Source organism: Falco biarmicus, chromosome Z (genome assembly GCF_023638135.1).
Source record: "Falco biarmicus isolate bFalBia1 chromosome Z, bFalBia1.pri, whole genome shotgun sequence".
NCBI classification, from domain to species: domain Eukaryota; kingdom Metazoa; phylum Chordata; class Aves; order Falconiformes; family Falconidae; genus Falco; species Falco biarmicus.
Genome location: NC_079311.1, coordinates 23,237,292 through 23,256,117, shown reverse-complemented (window position 1 = coordinate 23,256,117; position 18,826 = coordinate 23,237,292). Strand labels below are relative to the sequence as shown.

At 43.2% G+C, this 18,826-nt stretch overlaps 1 protein-coding gene across 1 annotated transcript in view; it reads left to right on the top strand.

The window, feature by feature from the left end:
* The first annotated feature begins 266 nt into the window (after window positions 1-266).
* KCNN2 (potassium calcium-activated channel subfamily N member 2) overlaps window positions 267-18,826 on the top strand; it is a 78,693-nt gene continuing 60,133 nt past the window's right edge. Inside the window, exons 1-3 of the mRNA XM_056325459.1 lie at window positions 267-5,184; window positions 5,504-6,633; window positions 6,938-7,033. Coding sequence (XP_056181434.1) covers window positions 5,163-5,184; window positions 5,504-6,633; window positions 6,938-7,033 — 1,248 coding nt within the window. The 5' untranslated portion in view covers window positions 267-5,162. The remainder of the gene's footprint in view (window positions 5,185-5,503; window positions 6,634-6,937; window positions 7,034-18,826) is intronic.

The window sequence follows — 18,826 nt, the reverse complement described above, 5'->3', positions numbered from 1 at the left end:
GCCCGTAAGACGTTCTATTGTTAGTGCAGCTAATGCAGCATCATTATGATTAACATACATGAGTAGGAGTGCTTGCAGTCCTCCTCTCCAATGTGATTCCCATAACGTGTACTGAGTCGGGGTTAGTAACAATCGTGCTAAAGATTTCAAATCACGAGGAGTCATGATATAAGGGTCAAACACAGAAGATAACAGGGTTATAAAATAGGGAGAAGAAATACCATGTTCTGTAACTGTGCGGTGCGGTTCTTTAATGACCGAAAAAGAAAGAGCCTCCCATCGTGCTCCTCCTGCCCGACCCTGAGTATACAAGACCGGAGCAACTATAGTTTTAGCCATTTCCAAATCCCCCTCCATTAAGGCTTGTTTCTTTATTTTTGTCCAACATCACGTAGATCAGGAGGGTATACAGGAGGGTATAAATCAGGTACTTTTTCAGGGTCTATCAGTCCTGGGTCAAAGGGATCTTCTTCTGGCGGATACTCCACTGCATTGACACTCAGGGGTCTATAGCACTGTGACTTAGAGGCTGGTAAGGAAAGAGCTATAGGAGCTTGCGATTCCTCCTCCTCTCCTTCCTCTGGCTTTTCTTCCTGTGCTTTCTTAGTCTCAAAAATAACTCTCCATGAAGAGAGCAGACAGTGGGACTCAGTATTGCCTTTTGTCGCAGAATCCCACAATTTCACCCCTGTGTCATCCCAAAGTTCCCGCGTAAAAACTGTAGATGCAGTCACTGCGGGCATATTTACTTGCACACATTTGAGCATTGCTTTAAGGTCTTGCCCAGAAATACTTTTCTTATGTTTATTAAGAAGACCTTTCATAAGCTCATAGATGTCTCTTTCTGGGGACAAAGTCCGATTCCCCATGACGGATTTCCCACAGCTCACCTCTCAGCTCTGGAGGGATTTCAGGCCGGCCGGCTCCCGCTCCCTTTCAGCGCTCCATTCAAAGTTCTGTGGGACTCGCTGCAAGTCGCTCAGATAGGCGATTCGAGATCCCCTCCATGTCAACTCCTTCACCGGATCACGTCGGGGTCACCAATTTGCGGCGAATGAAAAGATGGGATGCAGCTTCATGCAAGCAAGTTGTCCCTTTATTAGTGATTTTCTTACAATTATATACGTTTCTATCTTCTGCATATTACACACTGATTGGCTAAATCTTAAGCGTAAAAAACACTGATTGGTTGACATTTAAGGCACACCGTTAAAACAATAGGAACTGATTAGTTTACCTTGTCATAGCAACAATTTCTATTCTAAGATTAGGGGGTTTCTTCCTACTTGACTTTCTTAATAAATAAAGTTCCTTATCGGCACTATCCGTTCCCTTATCTGGCTACTTGTTCCTCTTTGTCCGTCTGGTTGCCGTCTCAACTGCAACGGCTCAAGAGTCTGCAGTTAGCTTGCTCCTTTGTTCCCAGGGCTTGTGCCCTACAAGTTCTAACATGTCTCTATTCATCAGGCTAACAGTACTTGGACTCTTGTCCTTGAGGCCTTGTCCTGCACCCCACTACTGTGGAACATTATCAAAAGGTCTTTGAAAAAAGCACAGGTCCAGCAGAGGTGGGATTCCAGTTAGGGCATACAAATACTCGGCAACAGAAGCTGCTGGGGTGAACATCAGACATCTGGTGTGTAAAAGCCCTGCCAGATGGTATGTAAAAGGTGATTTGCACATGTGGCTCATATGGTTAGTTTCCATGCCATCGTCTTGGCAGCTGTACTGCCATCATTTGGTGTTGTCTCACAAAGTTTTATTGCTGCAAGGATATCCCTGAATGATCTCGTGACACCCTATTGCTGCTGGTGTTACCTCTGTTCTTATTAATGTGACTCTGCTTTCCCTGAATGGCATCCTTCTGTGTATACACTGAGCTGTGTACCTGGTTGCATTTTTTTATTTTTTTTTTAACTGAACAAGGCTGTTTCCTTTAGTGCTTTCTAGAAACTCCTAGGTCTTGTGCAGATTAAGCTTTGACTTCAAACTACGGTTACAGAATGGAATTTCCTAGGCTTCCCCCCCATTCCTTTTGTTTCCTTTTTGTTACTATCCTTCTGAATTTTTAGACATTTTTATGAACGCAGGGTTTCCAGCGATTTTAACAGGAGTCTGGCATGAGTAGAGGCAATAGGGTAACAGCCAACAGAGCTTTCTAGTAACTTTTATTGTAACCTGTAGGTTGCATCTCCATTGGAGGCTGTTATGTGATTTTTCCAAATGGCTAGCTATTAGCTGTCACTTCAAATATTTCTTAATGTTTTTTTCCTCTCAGAAATCTAATTTTTCCTGTGTCTGTTGAGCTTCCTGTCCTGCTCTTGGTACAGTTTTGCTCAACAGTATTTATCTTGTTCTTGCAATTCGTGGGTTTAGCAAAAGAAAAATCTGTTTTCCAAACATCTCCAGTAATCATAATTGTCAAATGAGACCTGCAGTAACCAACCGTCTCTCTCTGACTTTCTGCAAAGGTGTGCATGCAAAAGTGTGTACACACACACATGCACATACGTGTATGTGTGTGTCAAAACAGCCTCTTTGGCAAAGCAGCAGCAGGACTTCTGACAATTAGTAAGAGCAGTTCCATCCAGTATATAATGAAAGGGTAGGGGAAAAAAAAAGCTCCTGATCCTAAACAGATGTTTGTTTCATAGGGGTTCACTGTTACCAGTTTAGTATGATTTAGCAGTTCTGAGCTGCCGTTGCTAATTATTTGTGATATAAAAGAACATAACAATTCAATTCATGTAAAGAATATATTTTATTTCTGAAAACAAATACACTCATTTTTAAAAGTGAACTTCAAAATTATTATAAAAGGGAAGTCATTAGAATAAATAGCATCTTTTTATTTCAGCTTATTAATCAGTGTCATGGTGAGGAAGGTTGATCTCTTTAGCTGTGTAAATGCAAACTCTCAACATTCTTATTTTAGACCTTGAAACTGTGATGAGATATTCCAGGCTGCACAATGGAACTGAAATAAAACCCTAGCTGATTAGTTTTACAACTTGCTGTGTGATTAGTGTGACCTCTTGTGTTAAACACGGGAATATTCATTTGTTTATTTGCATAATGAAACAATCCAGCAAGTAAATGAAACATCCAAAACAGTAACAGCACTGTCCTTGCCATTTCTACAAATAAACAGGATAGCAGCAGTAAAGGTATTAAAATTGGGACATGTTAATTTTTATATATGAAACAGAAAAATTAACACAATCGTTTTCCCATATAGAATACAGCTATGATACATTTTAGTCTACCAAGACTCTAAAAAGATGAATTTTTTCTTCACAATTCTAACAGAACCTTGCCTGACCGAAGTAGATGAAATTACAGGACAGAGCCTTGGTGACTTCTAAATAAAACATGAAGATTTACAAATTTCTTAAAAAGCCTTTCATGGTAAAGTAGGAAATTTATCTTCTGTTAAGGAGAACACTTAAAAAGAAAGTATCTTTAAGCAAACATTAAGGATACAGCATGAGCCGAAAAAGAAAGATGAAACCTAGGCCTATCTAAATCTTTAACTAGTTCACAAAACATTCATTTGGACCGCATGCTTGTGCAGGACATTTATTTACATAGGGATAAAAGCCTGGGTTCCCTCAGGTTTTCATTTTCTAAGATCCATATGATTCACATCTGTTTGAAAACACAGGTAGAATAGGACCAGTGACAAAGAATTATGGTACTGTGCTTTTCAAACAAACAATGGAAGATCTGAAACTGTGTTAAACAGCCTGTTCATTCTTAAAAATAAAAGCAGCTTTTTTTTCTTGGTCTTTGGTGCTTAGGGGAATTGAGTTCAATGGGAAGCATCCAAATACACTTTAGCATAATTTAAAAACACAGAGTGATCTATTTGGAAAGTGCTTTATCTTGCTTCATGCAAGAATGTGTGTATGGATTTTTATTCAAAACTTGGTTGTTAAATTGTGAATTATCACAAGGCATGATGATATATATCACATATACTCCTATTTACGGGTGCTTTTTCCAAAATAACCTATGCTGTGTAGACGTACTCAGGAATTTTTAATTTTTGGTCACTGTCTAAATCTCTCTCTATTGGACAACTATGATGTTTACTGCATTAGTGAGGGTTGTTTGATTGTGCATACACAATCCCAGTTTGCTTTAAAAGGTACACCTCGGTTAGAAATGAAGGCATTGAAATTTCATAGCAGAGGATATTTAAAAACTTTGCTGATGACAGTGCCTCACTCATATATCTAAAATGCAAGCCACGCAAGGGTGTAGACTTTCAAAGGAAACTGAATGTCGTGAGACACAGAAATTATAAGGAGGTGGCTTTTGTCCTAGAAAGGCTTGGTGAATTTTCTCTTTTAACATTAGTGAGAAGCTGAAGATGTAAGGAAACCTCTCAAACACTCAGATTCAGCAGTTGATTTTTCAAGCGGCAAAGACGGTGCTGCCTGACTTGGGGTTGGGGGGGGGCATAAAAAAAAAATAAACCTCTCTTATAATCTCACCTAGGTGACAAGAACGGCACAGCTGTAACAAGGTAAAACACTTACCATTTTCACGATTATTCGCTATAAAGAATTTCCCCTTAAATATGCGGCAGAAAAGAGACTTTACCTGGAGCAGACGTTACTCTGCCAAAGGCAGCGGTGGGAATGAATTATTCAGCGAGAGTTTGGGAGGGAAAGGAAGGGGAAGAGGCCAAATGGTAGCAGGCGACCAGCTGAAGGACTGGGCTGGCGCTGTGTGCCAGGGAGCCGGCGCCGGAGGGGCGCGCAGCTGCTCGGCGACACGGATCCCCTCGCACGGTAACGCTCCCGCCGACCCCCCGGCGAGGGCCTCCAGCCCCGGAACCGCCGCCGCGGGGCGGCCTCCCACCGCGGCGGCCGGCTGACCGCGCTCCCGCCGAGGGAAGCAGCGGCCGACAGAAGCCGTCGTGTGTCCCCCCACCCCCGTTCGCGACAGGCCCGGGATGGGCCGGGGAGGGCCCCCCGCCAACCGGCCGCGGCCTCCGCCGCTCGCCCCCGGCGGCCCGCAGCGGGCAGGGCCCCAGGCGGCGGCGCGGGCCCGCCGGGGCGGCGGAGGGGAGCGGGCGCGACGCTGTGTTTTGCAGGGCGGCGACGGCGGGCGGGAGGCGCTGCTGGACAGCTCCGGAGCGCGGCGCGGCGCCCATGTTCCGGAGACGGCGCAGATGTGAGCGGCGGCGGGGAGCCGGGGGGCGGGGGAGCCGGGGATTCCCGCCGCGGAGGCCCCTTCCCGGCGGGGGCGATCCCGGCAGCGGGGGCGATCCCGGCAGCGGGCGCGCTCCCCGTCCCCGGGAAGCCCCGGGTTTCCGCGGCGCGGGGCTCCCCGCGGCGGGCGGGGCGGGCGCGGGGGCGCAGGGCGAGGGCAGCCCTTACCTGCGGGCGCGGCGCGGCACGGGCGGGAGGCGGGATCCCCGGGCGGGGCCGGGGCGGGGCGGGGCGGCGGGGGGACCCTGCGCCTCACGCCGCGGCCGGTCCGCCCCCCTCAGGTGACGTGATGCCCGTTGTTTTGGTCCGCCCGACCAATCGGACGCGGCGGCTGGATTCTACGGGAGCCGGGATGGGCCCTTCGTGGCGGCAGCAGGACTCTCCCCTGCCGACCATAACGCATTGCGCAGGGTGCACCACCGCCCGGTCCTCCTGCGGCTTTAACGGCCCCGGCATGGACGCGCCGCGGCAGTTCCCGGCGGGCTTCGGCCCCGAGCAGCAGCAACAGCAGCAGCGGCCGCCGCCGCACTGCCAGCAGCAGCAGCACGGCCAAGACAAGCAGAGCCTCCAGCAGCAGCAGCAGCAGCAGCAGAGCCCATGCCTCCAGTGCAACAACTGCGCCTACTACGGGGCTGCTGCGGCAGCCGCGGGGGATAACCTGCCCCTGCTGCTCCGCGCCTCCTCGCCCCTCTCGGGCGCCTTCCGGACTCACTCCTCCCCACTTTCCTCCGCCGCCTCCTCCCGGCAGGGCAGCCAGCTGAACGTCAGCGAGCTCACCCCCTCCAGCCATGCCGGCGCGTCCAGGCAGCCTCACCAGTACCCTCAGTACCACCAGTGCCACAGCCTGCAGCAGCAGCAGGCAGCGAGCCCCAGCAGCAGTGTCAGCAGCGGCAGCACCCACCACCACCACCACCACCATCACCACCACCACCATCACCAGCAGCAGCAGCAGCGCCGGGAGAGCAACCCCTTCACCGAAATAGCCATGAGCAGCTGCAGGTACAACGGCGGCGTCATGCGGCCGCTCAGCAACCTGAGCTCGTCCCGCAGGAACCTGCACGAGCTGGAGCCCGAGTCGCAGCCGCTCCAGCCGCCGCTCGCCAGCCCCGCCGCCGCCGGCACCCCCGCCGCCCCGGAGATCGTGGTCTCCAAGCCCGAGCACAACAACTCCAACAACCTGGCGCTCTATGGCCCCGCCGGCACCGGCACCGGCCCCGGCCCGGGCAGCGCCAACAACGGCGGGGGCAAGTCCACCAAGAAGAAGAACCAGAACATCGGCTACAAGCTGGGGCACCGCCGGGCGCTCTTCGAGAAGCGCAAGCGCCTCAGCGACTACGCGCTCATCTTCGGCATGTTCGGCATCGTCGTCATGGTCATCGAGACCGAGCTCTCCTGGGGCGCCTACACCAAGGTACCCGCCGCCTCTCGCCTGGCCCGGCCCGGCAGCCGGTCTGATCGTCCCGCGGCCCCGCGGAGCGGCAGTCCCGGCCCCTCGGAGAGCCCAGCGCGGCGGGGCTGCTTGTCCGTCCCGTCGCGTCCCGTCGCGCCCGCGTCCCGAGGAGCGCGTTCCCGCCACGACCTGCGGCGGGGTGCCGCCGGCCCCGAGATGCCGCCGGCCCGTGCCCGGACGGGGCCCTGCCCGGGGCCGGGGCGGTGGGGCGGGAGCGGCCCCTGCGCGCCGGTCCCTGAGCGGCGCCGGTGTCTTTCTCTTGCAGGAGTCGCTGTATTCCCTCGCTCTGAAATGCCTTATTAGCCTCTCCACTATCATCCTGCTCGGGCTCATCATCGTGTACCATGCAAGGGAGATCCAGGTAACGCTTCCTGCTGCGGGTCGGTGAGGGTTGCAGGCACAGCTGGGGGGCGAGGTGCGGGGCGGTCTGCCCCGGGGCGCGGCGGCGGTGAGTGCTTGGCGCTTCCCCTGGTCGGGAAGCAGAAGCGCTGCCTGCATGCCTGCTGAAGTTGGTGAACGGACCGCAGCCCCGGAGAGAAACACGGTGCGCATCGACGTGCCGGGAAGCGCTGCCTGCTAGGGAGTGTTGCCTGCGGTTATTACGCTATAGGATGGCTTAGCCCTGAGGTTGGAACGTGCGTTCCTGGTGACATGCCTGCTGTCTTCTGTAGCAGATGTCCTGCAACTGTCTTTTATTTCCCAATGACTAAATTTCATGCTGTGCACTTTTTCTTAATGGCAAGGTTAATTGTCTTCACTGTGCCAGTGTCTCAGATATGAGTGTACTCTGGGAGAATGCTTAAGAGGAGGGGTAAGACTCATCTTCTGCTGACTTGTTTTATTTAATGCTGCACAGCCATTGGTAATATAACAGAGGAAAACTGTCAAGAAAGGTAGGGCTAAAGGTAGGAGGACTGTAGTGATCAAAGCTGTAGAGTAAGTCTCACAAATACTGTCACAGGTTCTGTTCGAGGGACTTAGTTCTAATTTCAGTTGTATTTTTTTTGACCAAGAAATTAAAATTTCAGCTCAGCTGAAATCTACAAAAGGTAGAATTCAAAGTTTTGAAAAGAAAAATACGTTACTCTTAGGTACGTTGGTGCTTTTGCTTTTTCAAATTAATTAGAGATACCTTGAGCTAAAAGCTGAAAAGTCTGCTTTCAAGGGCAAAGAAGGCTTTTCCAGTCTTCCAGAAGAGTAGTACCAACCATTAAAAAAAATAAATGTAAGAATCGTGTAGTACCCTGCTTCTGTGCCAATGAGTGCTGTAGTTCCAATGTGAAATGGTACCATAGTCTCCTACTTAGAGTAATGTTAGAGAAGTATTATGTTACTGAAGACTCTTTGCCAAATTGGATCCTGTTGTGCAAGTCCCTGCACATGCAAAACTCCTATTCCTGGCTCAGAACCCAGTTTCTCTGCATTAATATCAAAGATATTGAAAGCTATTTAGTGATATTGTACTCAATAAACAAGTGTTCTGGTGAAAGAGCATCTCTGTAAGCTACTGGAGTACTGATGAAGAGGTTTCTTGATCTGTACAAAAATAGATAAGTGGCACTGCAGCAATGTGGGAGCCTTCTTCGCTGGTGTATCTTCCCACAAGTTGTGCTTTGGGCATGAAGAGGAAAGCTGGAAAAAAAATCTCTGTAGAAATTGGAAATTACTCTGTGCATTTTCTAGAAACTTTAAATGGAAAATTTTATTCAAGGTAACCAAATAATTGTATGTCCCTGTATGCATCAGCTTATACTTAGTAGTTACTCCAAGATTCGGCTGGGTTTTTTTCATGCAAAGAGTTACAAATTTTCATTCCTATAGAAGTGTGTTATAAGAAAAAAAATCTTAAAAACCTACAGGTTTAAGTCATTTTGGTTGGGTTTTTATTGATTGTTTTAAACAACTTCCTCATGCATGCAACTACATATGCATACTAATAGGAAGGGTTATGCAATCATGTGACTTAATCAAGGTTAATGTAGTTTTCAGTGCTGCTTGACAGTACAGACAGACACAGGTATACCTGCCTGTAAAACAGCAATACCCTATGCTATAGTCTGGGAGATGCTGAAAACTGCAGTAGTCATGGCAGGGCCTGGAGTGAGCTGCAGCTTCAAGGGGCTCTGTCATTCATCTTGCAAATTAAAAGGAAGTTCTCTTTTTCAAGGAGCTTGTTAGAAGGAAAGGGGCATAGTACCACCCTTAGCTATTAGATATCTGATAGCTTTTTAATTTAGGCATAGTCTGTTTCTGTACAGACACTTGACTTTTAAAAAAATAAGAACACGCAGAGCAAAAATGGTGTCCATCTATGATCATAAATTTATGTTAGATGGCATCTGACAACAAGAAGTACCTTTAAAATACTTTGGTTTAGGAATGTACGGGATCTTCTCCCAGCAAAAGAAAATACTGCATAACCCTGTTAATGTAATGATTTTCCTATAGTCTTTAAAGCTGAGTGTTTTCTGGAGGCACATGCGCCTTTAATTCAAGCAAATAATCTGCTATGTGCAGTAGAATGAATCACATTCTGTAAAATCGTGCCCACAGATGGGTGGTTGTGTGCTGGAGGACTGTTTGCACCAGCTATTTGTCAGTCCTCTTCAAGTTTGAACGTTCCTTTCTGATTCTTATCTGAAGCATACTTAGATTTGAACAGTGGGTATAGTGTAGCAGGTTTCATTGAGAGAAGAAACGCTTTTCTATAGAACAGAACAAGGTTAATGTATTCTGCTTGTTGTGTGGTATCTTTCTTATTCTGGTGGAAGCAAAACAGCCTAAACCTCAACAGATTCTTCTACAAAGCATGAGAGAAAACATGTTGGGAAATACAAAAGCTGACAGTTTAGTAATTGTTGCTGATGCCAGACTTAATAGTTAGAAACTCCTGGTGACTTAGAATACTGGCAAATGGTAATCAGCTTCTTGGTTCTTTTCGGTAGCTGTGACCTTGGTTTATTGGTAGGAATTCCAAACAGCCGTGCTGCTAGCAAGTCTATGGGGCAGTGCCTAGCAGCATAGCAGGTGACTCTGGTCTTTCCATTAAAATGACCTTGCCCGTATGTTTTGCTTTGAGAACAGTCAGGCGGTCAGTAAAACCAAACTCTGTAGAGTTTCCCAACCCCAGACCTGCTGAACTTTGTCAGGGAGTTGGAAGGGAAGTTTTTAAAGACTTGTAGGGATTCTTCCCAAGAGCAGGGAGTCAATATGTCGACGTGAGACAAAGGAGTTTTCTTCTTTTGCCTTTTGGCCCGGGTCAGGCCGTGGCCGATGCGGGCTGGAGGAGGTGGCGCACGCTCGGGGCCGGGGGGGGCGGTGGCGCCTCCGCCGCGCCTGTTCAGCACCGCAGACAGCTCCGCACGTTGCGCCCTGCGGGGCGGCCCGGCGGCACGCGCACCCCGCTGGGCACGTGCTCAGCCGCGCGTTCAAAACCTGGTAGCAACTGTGAATTTGTGTGTGAATTCCCTGGAACTTGCCCAGAGCTCCCTGCATCTGACGGGCCAAAGTCTCCGGATGGGTGTAGCAGCAGTGTGTAGACAAGAATAACAGAATGGATCTGCGTAGTCTTGTGAAATGCTGGAAATGTTAAATAGGTTTTCGGTGATTGCACTGTCTTAATTATTCTGTATAACTCTTAAGCGTGAGCTGTTACTAAACTTAATAAATGTGAGTTAGTGTTAAGACTATAATAAAAGTCACGTGAAACCAGCTGGGTTTAGATGATAATTCATAGCTTACCATATCATTTCAAGAAAAAGAGGATAAAAATTACACCTAAGTTTCTTTCACATCCCTCCTCCTTCTAGGAAAAAAAAAATATGTTAATGAACAATGGTAACAATGTGGGAGTTGAGGATAGTGACAACCCCAAACCTGTGTGTTCTCTTTCTGTCCATTGTTGTGATGCCTATAATGCTGTTAAAATCATCACACTTGGGAGATAATGAAATATGTGTTGCTCTCATCCTGAGGCTGTGTGGTTGTTGATTCAGTTATTCAGAGCAATTGCCGTGTGTTTGGAAGATCGATGGGGAAAATATAATTCATTGTTACCCCAGCCCAGAACAGGTACTTCTCTGACTGTTACTTAGCTGAGCATTTGAAGAGGTGGCAGAGGGAAGAGCTAAGAACATAGCATGATCCAATTATGATAATTATTTTTGATATATAAATTATCCACTTAATGCATGAAGAGTTTGTTACTGTTACTGTTTGTTACACAGTCAAAATTGCAGTTCCTAGATAACTTATTGTTCCATTCCACATTTCTCTAGTGGAATTTGCTGTTAGTTCAATAAATAAAGTGGAATTTAAGAAAGTTTGGTGGCAGTTCACATGATAAAGCTGCAGTTTTTCTGCTTCTATTGAAAAATAGACCTCTCTATCTCTCTTTAGTACTGCTGGAGATAGAAATGCTTTTTAAGTATGCACTCCTGAAGTTCTACTGGAACTTCCTTCTATTACTCAGAGCAAAGGATTAAAATAAAAATTCTCTGAGGTTGCCAGTAGGAGGTCTTCAATGTTTCTTTTTGGGTGTTCCACCACAGCCTGGTATTTCTTGAGAGATGGTGGTCATTGGAGGAATATATTGACTAGGACACTCCTCCTTTGATGTTGGACTGCTTAGTGTATTCATTCTGTAAATAAACATGGTCCTTATATTGCTTGTCCCGAGTAATAGTAACCTGAGTAATACTAACCTGTGCTCTTGTGGACAGAATCTGAACCTCTTTTCCTTCTCCCCAATACAGATGATCTCACTCCTGCAGAAACATGAAAGGTATTTGATAGAAGTGAATAGAAATCTTTTTTTTTCTTGTTTGTGTTTTTTGTTGTGTTTTTTTTTTTCAATGTGAGTTGAGATTTCTAACCACTTCCAAACTGTATTGCTAGTTCATACTTAGGTTAAACACCTGTGGAAAGTCTTGCAAACTCCAAGGTTAAGGTTAAGCCATTACTTTCACAGCAAAGCCTCCCAGGGCTCCAGGGAGAAAGCACCTTCAATCCCTGGTGTTTCTGAAGTGGTGGGAAAACAATATGCTACTGATGGATTTGGAGTTAAACTCATTCCGTTTTCATTAACTTCATTGGAAGTTATCACAGTTGGGAGCCCCCATACCTTGCTGAAGATTCAAGAAACTTTTATTTTCCCTGTTCCTGAAAACTTGAAGAAATGGAACAGGCAGTTTCAGGAAACTGCTAAGAATGGCAATAAATACATATCTTGACCTGTTTATTGTGTAAAGAAATTCCATAATGCATGCTAGTAATAAACAGTATTCACAGAAGTTTCATTATCTTATTGGCATCAGTTGAAAGTTCCGCAGTAAAAATGTTGCACTAATAACAAATAGGAAGTTGAACTCCCTTACAGTTTTCTGTCCTAAGAAACAGGTAAAATAGGTATTCTGCAGGCCAAATTATTTATTTGTTTTTATCTATGTTACTGTTTTGCCTTCACTGGGGTGGTAGGTGTACATCTTACTGGGTGTCTTGGCAATCTGTGACTGTGTTGAGTCTAACTCGCCCTTGCTTAGGTATATTGAAATACCAGTGATTGCCCACACAGACTTAAAACTCCTGCAGAAAAAAAAAAAAAACTAGTTAGATTAAGAGCACAGAGAGCAAATCTGTTGAATAACAAGTGAAAATCTAGAAATAAATGTTGAGTGATAATTTTATTCTGATCTAAAGCCTGTTGAGAATTCATCATTTTTTTTCCTATTTATTTCAACAGGCCTTGGATCAGCCAACAGCAAACTCATTGTATAGCAGTTTTCATCAGGATAAAGTAACTCTCGTTTTTTTATCCTGATTATAAATTAATAATTTACTCCCTTCTACCAGTCAAGTTTAATACACATTCCATGTGTATTGAACAACAGAAAATCATGTAAGGATCCAAGGACACCATATCTATCAAATGAACACCCTATCTGTTGAAGTAACTCTTTAGAGTATTGTGAAATTATTTAGGTTTAATTCCATTCAGTACATTTTTCAATAGATTATATCAGTAGAACCTGTTGCCCTGGGAAAAGTTACAGGTGCCCAGAGTCTCTGAAATACAGTGCTGTTATACATAGGGCATGGAAGGCAGGTTAGAAAATCCTTTAATATTGTATAGCATCCAAAAGGATCTGAGGCCTTTTACATTGAAGTTACACATAGAAGATGCCTTTTTTCCAACAGGCTCCATTAGAACATAGGAGGAGGTTGTACCTGACGGTCAGGGCACTGATGGCTGGCGTGGCCATACCTAGGATTATCTATTCATATGCACCATTGTTCTGAAGCATTTTTTAATGAGGCTATTAGAAGTTTATCAAGACAGAGTAGTGAATAATGAAGTGTGAGAAGGTATGGTTTTGTCCCTGTTGGAGGAGAACATTTGTAACCAGGGTTAGATTCTGGGTTTCTGTAAGTTGTGTAGTTCAGCTGAAATCAACAGAGGTGCTGTTGTCTACGATCTTAGAGGCATTCTGTAGGCACGTCTTAATGTGAAATTATTTTACATGTCAGATCCTTCAGCTGTGGGGCCTTCAGAAAATTCTGTCAGGTACTTGACTACAGCTCTGGTTTGCCTGAGGTTAAGTGAAAGACTGACAAGTGTAGATTAACACTCTTGTGACTCTGGTTCTGGTTTGTATGTGATCTACTAAATGTAGTATTCTGCACTTAGAATTTGATTTGAGACATATTTGTGGTCCATTTTGAGTAAAGATCAGAACAGGAACAGCTGCTGCTTACAACTTGGGCGAACTTTAATTTATAATTAAATAAAAGCTTCATGGAAGCTTCTGTGCAACTTCAATCAGCTGTCTTCACCCTTGATTTTTATGATGGAAGATGTTGTCACACTCCCTTACTAGAGGTAGTATTACTGCTCTGAGCTGTGGAACTCCTTTTAAGACATAAATTACCCCTAAGAGAAGAGGCTGTAATTGATTTTGTAATTAGCTTTCCGGTAAGCTGGATATGTTGGTCATTGTACAGCTTCTTTTTTTTAACTGAAAATAAACTGTAAAGTATGCAGAAAACCAAGTAATTTCATGAGGAAGTTTCCGCAGCTCTATCCTCTGGAAGAGAGAAAAGTCACACATGATGACAACACACAAAAAAAATAGAATTTAAAATAATTTTTCATTCTTTTTATTCATTTTAATAATGTAAACTATATTACACTGGAAAATGTGAGTAGAAAAGCTTCCATTCAAGAATGTGATACGTGAAATACCTGTGTATCAGTGTATTTTTAATGAAGTTTTATAAATTGCTTTGTTCCATTATTATAATAAAAGATAAAATAATTAAATTCTTCTTATAGCTGTCAGAATATCAGAAGAGATTGTCATCAGAAGATGTTTTACAGCTTAGAAAAAGTTCTTAAGTAAAGGGAGTGGTAAAATATGAACATTTTTTGCTGTAAGCTAGTGTTTATGAACCCAGGCCTTTGCAACCAAAAATGTTTAGTTAATATCATACGTAAGTATTTTATATAATACTTTTTTAATGTAGTTGCTGGGTATCATACATTTGTGACTTACTGATTCATTCATCTTTTCCCTCTTGAACAGTCCTTGCAATTGCGCTTCTTCATCTATGTGAAAACAGTTCTTAATAAACATAGTCTTACACTGACATTTTAAACGCAAAAGGATATGAGTGTTAGATATTCCATGAAGGAGTGGAGAAGGATGAATTCTGAAGAGGGATATGTCTATCTTCTAAGGTACTTCCTTCGTTCATTCATTTTGGTGGAGACCAACAGACCTTTCTGAATTAAATTCCTTTTAAGGAAATACTAAAACTTTTCATTACAGGTAGAATACCCCTGTGAATTCCATATAAAGTAAAACCAAAGGGTTGACCTTAAATATCTTTGTGTTTTAGAATTGCTACTCTTAGTCTTTTTAAGAGTAATTTGCTCTGGGTTGGTTTTTTCTGTAAAGAGACATACTTATTAAAAGAAAAACTGCTCTGTCAAAGTGACACTTTCTGAACTTTTATGCATACGAATACTGTAGAGCTAGCCTGATGAATAGGGAAGAGCCGCGTTCTGTGTTTGGTGATTGACCAACAGAATCGTTTCTTGAATTCTAATTGAACACATATCACGGAATTACTGAAGACGGCAGGAGCCATGAGGGTCAAAAATAGAGCGTTAAAAGGCTGTACTGGTGTTAACTCTGAAGTATAGTTTGTCTTGCAAAACCACCACTGCTGGTAAGGATACATCTGTGGTAAGGGACCTAGCTTGATACTGGGTGTGGGTATTCAGAAGAAGATAGAGGAGGCAAAGGAAAAGTTTTTGCTTGTACAAAATATATTTTTGGAATATATTTTATTTGAAATAAAAAATAATTGAGAAATAAATATATGTGGGCTCATATCCACAGACTTTGTCACCTGGGTGAAGAGCTTTCTGGGCTTTCTTACCTGTAGTCTGCAGTAAATACTGCTGCGTCTAGTATTTTAGAGTGTAGCTGTGTCTTCCATAAACAGTTATACATCAGTTCTGTAGTTTGATGAATACGTGTAAGATAAGAAGGAAATGCATGTAAAATAAGCATTTATATGGTAGTTTTCATTGTCAAAGGGAATTACCTGAATGAATCCTCAGTTTTTTCTGTCATTTAGATGACTTTTTTACAGAAGGGAACACTGACATCAGGAATTCAAGTGCTGTGGAAGTAATCTGAGGAAGGCTTCATAACTACATTTAAAGCTCAAGCTTGTCTACCTTGTAGTCTTATGCTCAGATCTGTCATTTGTCATGTAAACAAGACGTTGTTGCCATTCAGCTATGCCTATAATTTTCAAGAATTATTTGCATGCTTTAGCGGATATCCCAAACACGGCAATGTAAAATGAATGCAGTACTCCACGGTATGTTCTAATGGGAATCTGTTGGGAATCTTTATGAAGCATTTTATTCCTATTACAATTTACAGTTTATTCCAGCTTCCATAGCACTGTAGCTTCTGTAGCATTACTACAGGTGTATGCAGACATACATAGCTGGCCTACCCCTGACCTCTGACAGTGGTGTCTTCCACTAATATAATGCATTATGAAGCATTCTTAATTAAATAAAGACTCATCCCAGCTGGTGAGTGGTGTTTCTTGTTTTGTGTTAAGAATAAGATCTGTTGTAGCCAGTGAATAAGCCATGTCTGTAATTAAAAATAAAAATTGCATAGTAGCTTTGATTCAGTCTGTACCATTGCATCCATAAAATTCATATACATAGAACTCTGATTTCAGTCCGGGAAACTAGAGAAAAACTAAATGTTCAGGTGTGGCTACACAGCACAAAATAAATCATTTCCTACCTGAAACAAATAATAAATACAACTAGCAAAAACAATCACTGAGCACTCACTGATAGCACCTAGGTTTAATGGAGTTTTCTTCAACAGTATTCTTGCTGCATTTCTGATAAAACATTAGTTACCATTTTTACACCAGTCATACACATTAGAGGTGTATTTTAACTTCAGAGGGGAATCAGTATTTCTGAGTATCTAAATTAGTGGGATCTTTAGAGCCTTTCAAGTTAGAGCATTCTCATTATATGCTAAGGATTTTATCCTTAACACCTTTGTCATTATTAAAATATCTTTTCAAGAAAACTTGAAAACTCTAGAACAGATTTTGATTCATGAATGAACTAAAGATGCTTTTTACCCACTTTTCCTTTGCCCACAGAGCTGCTGTCTACAACAGTTGTAAAATTCAGTTTTAGACATGCAGCTACTATACCCATATTGTAGTGTTTTCCTTTGGTTATAGATTCCTTTGCAGGGTACTGCCCAAGAGTTGTTCATGGGCTCTGCATAAGTAATGGTCTATGCAACAGAAATTCTTGCCCATCCAGATTCCAGTATAGCTGAAAAGGCACCCCGTGACCACTGGTACTGAGCACAGCCATCATCTGAGTGGTGTCATGAGTAAAGTGACTTCACACTAAGCCCACCTTCTCCTTTTGGTCTCGTTTAGGTTTGGGCTTGTCTCATGGTGAAAGCCAATAATTTGCATTCTGTTGTGATTTCTGCAGTCCGAGAGTTTAAAATAACTAAATCTTTATGTGGTAGGATAGACCAGTGCTGGGCCTGATGTATTGCCAGATTAGCTTCCACATGGTTTTAAGGTAGTTTAATGGCAAAATATGTTTAAGGAAAAAAAATAATAAAGACTACCCATGGCCGGTCTGCTTTCCAAATTTTTCCAAATAGGAAAATGTTTGGTTTTCCATCTTTATGTGCAGCCATGCATGAGCAGACGTTTGCCTACCTTCCAGCAACAGAACGGGATGCAGGAGAGCCAGATGAGAAGTTTACCAGTGTGGCTGTACACTAGCAGATGATTCTTTTCCCCTGCCATTTGGCACTGGAAGGGAAAATAAAAAAAGGTGAACAGGTTTTTTATATATCCAGGCTGTGATCAGAGATGCCAGCTCATCCAAAATTAATAATTCTTGCATTTCACCTGTGACTTTTTATGTATGTTGGGGATGGTATCATCCTGTGTTAACTACTACACATCAGAATTTTTTCTGCCAGGGACTGTCCCACTGAACATAATGGTTTTGAAAATAAAGCTTTCTAAAACATTTTGAATAGCAGTTTTAAGTTTAAACTGTGGAAGATAAGGGGATTGGCAGCACTCAGTGCAAACTTGTTTCTTGTATTTGGTGTGCTTCTTAAAAAAACCACAAAAAACAACTTTGAGGACAGATCATCTTTTAATTGAGAGAGCTGCTATGAACTAGACAGATTTCATGAAGATATAGCATTCAAGTAATTAGTGGGGCAGCCACAAGAACTGTGCTAAGAGGTGTTTGACAGAATGTGCTGGGATTTGGTTTTGGGGGAGGTTTTGTATTAGGTTGTTTTTTTTTCTGATGAAGCAGCTGAAGTCATAATCGGTAGTGATAAGTAAAACAGTATTTTACCTATAAAGAAATACAGTTAAATACCTGTAAAGAAACTGGTGTGTATGTTTAACCTGATGTTGAAAGTTGACCTTCTTAAAAATACTTTAGCTTAATCTTTGAGGCAATTTGAAGACTTTAAATGCCATGTGGTTTAGACAGAAGCCCAGTTTAGGCCTTCAGGAGTAACAGGTGCTAACTAAATAGCTGCTTGATTGCTGCTGCCTCCTAGATTTACTTGCCAGGGTGATTTACAGAGGCGGTTCTTGCAGGAATGCCTCTGTACACTTAGGATTAGTGCATGACTGTTTATTAGAATTCGTAAGTACACAAGTACGTCTAACTCCACTCTGCTTCTTCTGTGGTCCAGTTCTTAGTTTCCTCTACTGAAGTGGTCTTGCTTCAGGACAATGCTTCAGTACTTAGATTTTGCATTTCTGTATTTGGAGTTATATTAAACATATCCTTAAATGAAGTTCCCAGTTCAACTGTGTTTCTGAGACAGTAAAAACACTACAGGGACTTCTTACAATTCCTGTGGTGCTGATGTGTATTCACACATTGTCAGTTAAATAAAAATTTAGCCAGTTTAAAAACAAACATGCAAACTTTCTCATACTTGAAGAATTTGTGTCATAAATAAACACTAAAGGAGGAACTTGGAAGATCGATTCTTGTGCATATGATGTGTTGGTACCAAATACCCCTTAAAAGTTCCTAAGTTTAGAGTCACTGGTGTACTCCTTTGGCAGAATGAATGAATGAGCTCATTTTATCTAGCTTCGGGTTTGGTATTTCTTCCCTTAACTTCTGTTTCTCCTATTCACTTGCAAAAATATTGGCAATTTCTAAAGAAAATTCAGTTTTCCTAGGAGTAATGAAGCTGATCATCTCTGAAGAGAGTGAGGCTTCTCTCACATGGGGAGCAGAGGCAGACGGCAGCCATTGTGGGAGATGGCATTTCTTTGTGCAGTGATCTGTAGAACAAATTATTTTTAGTACTGAAATTTTGAAGAAAAGCAAATCCTAAATGAAGAATTGTAAAATAATAGTTTAGAATTAAAAACGTAAAAAATATTGAAATGTAGGTAGGTCTCCCCAGTGAGTTTTGCTTCTGCAAGAAGAGTGTAAAATCATAGTTACTTTATTTCTGAAGTACTTTAATTGTGGGAAAATATAACCCAGACCACTAGGTTTCTTAAAAAATGCATTCTA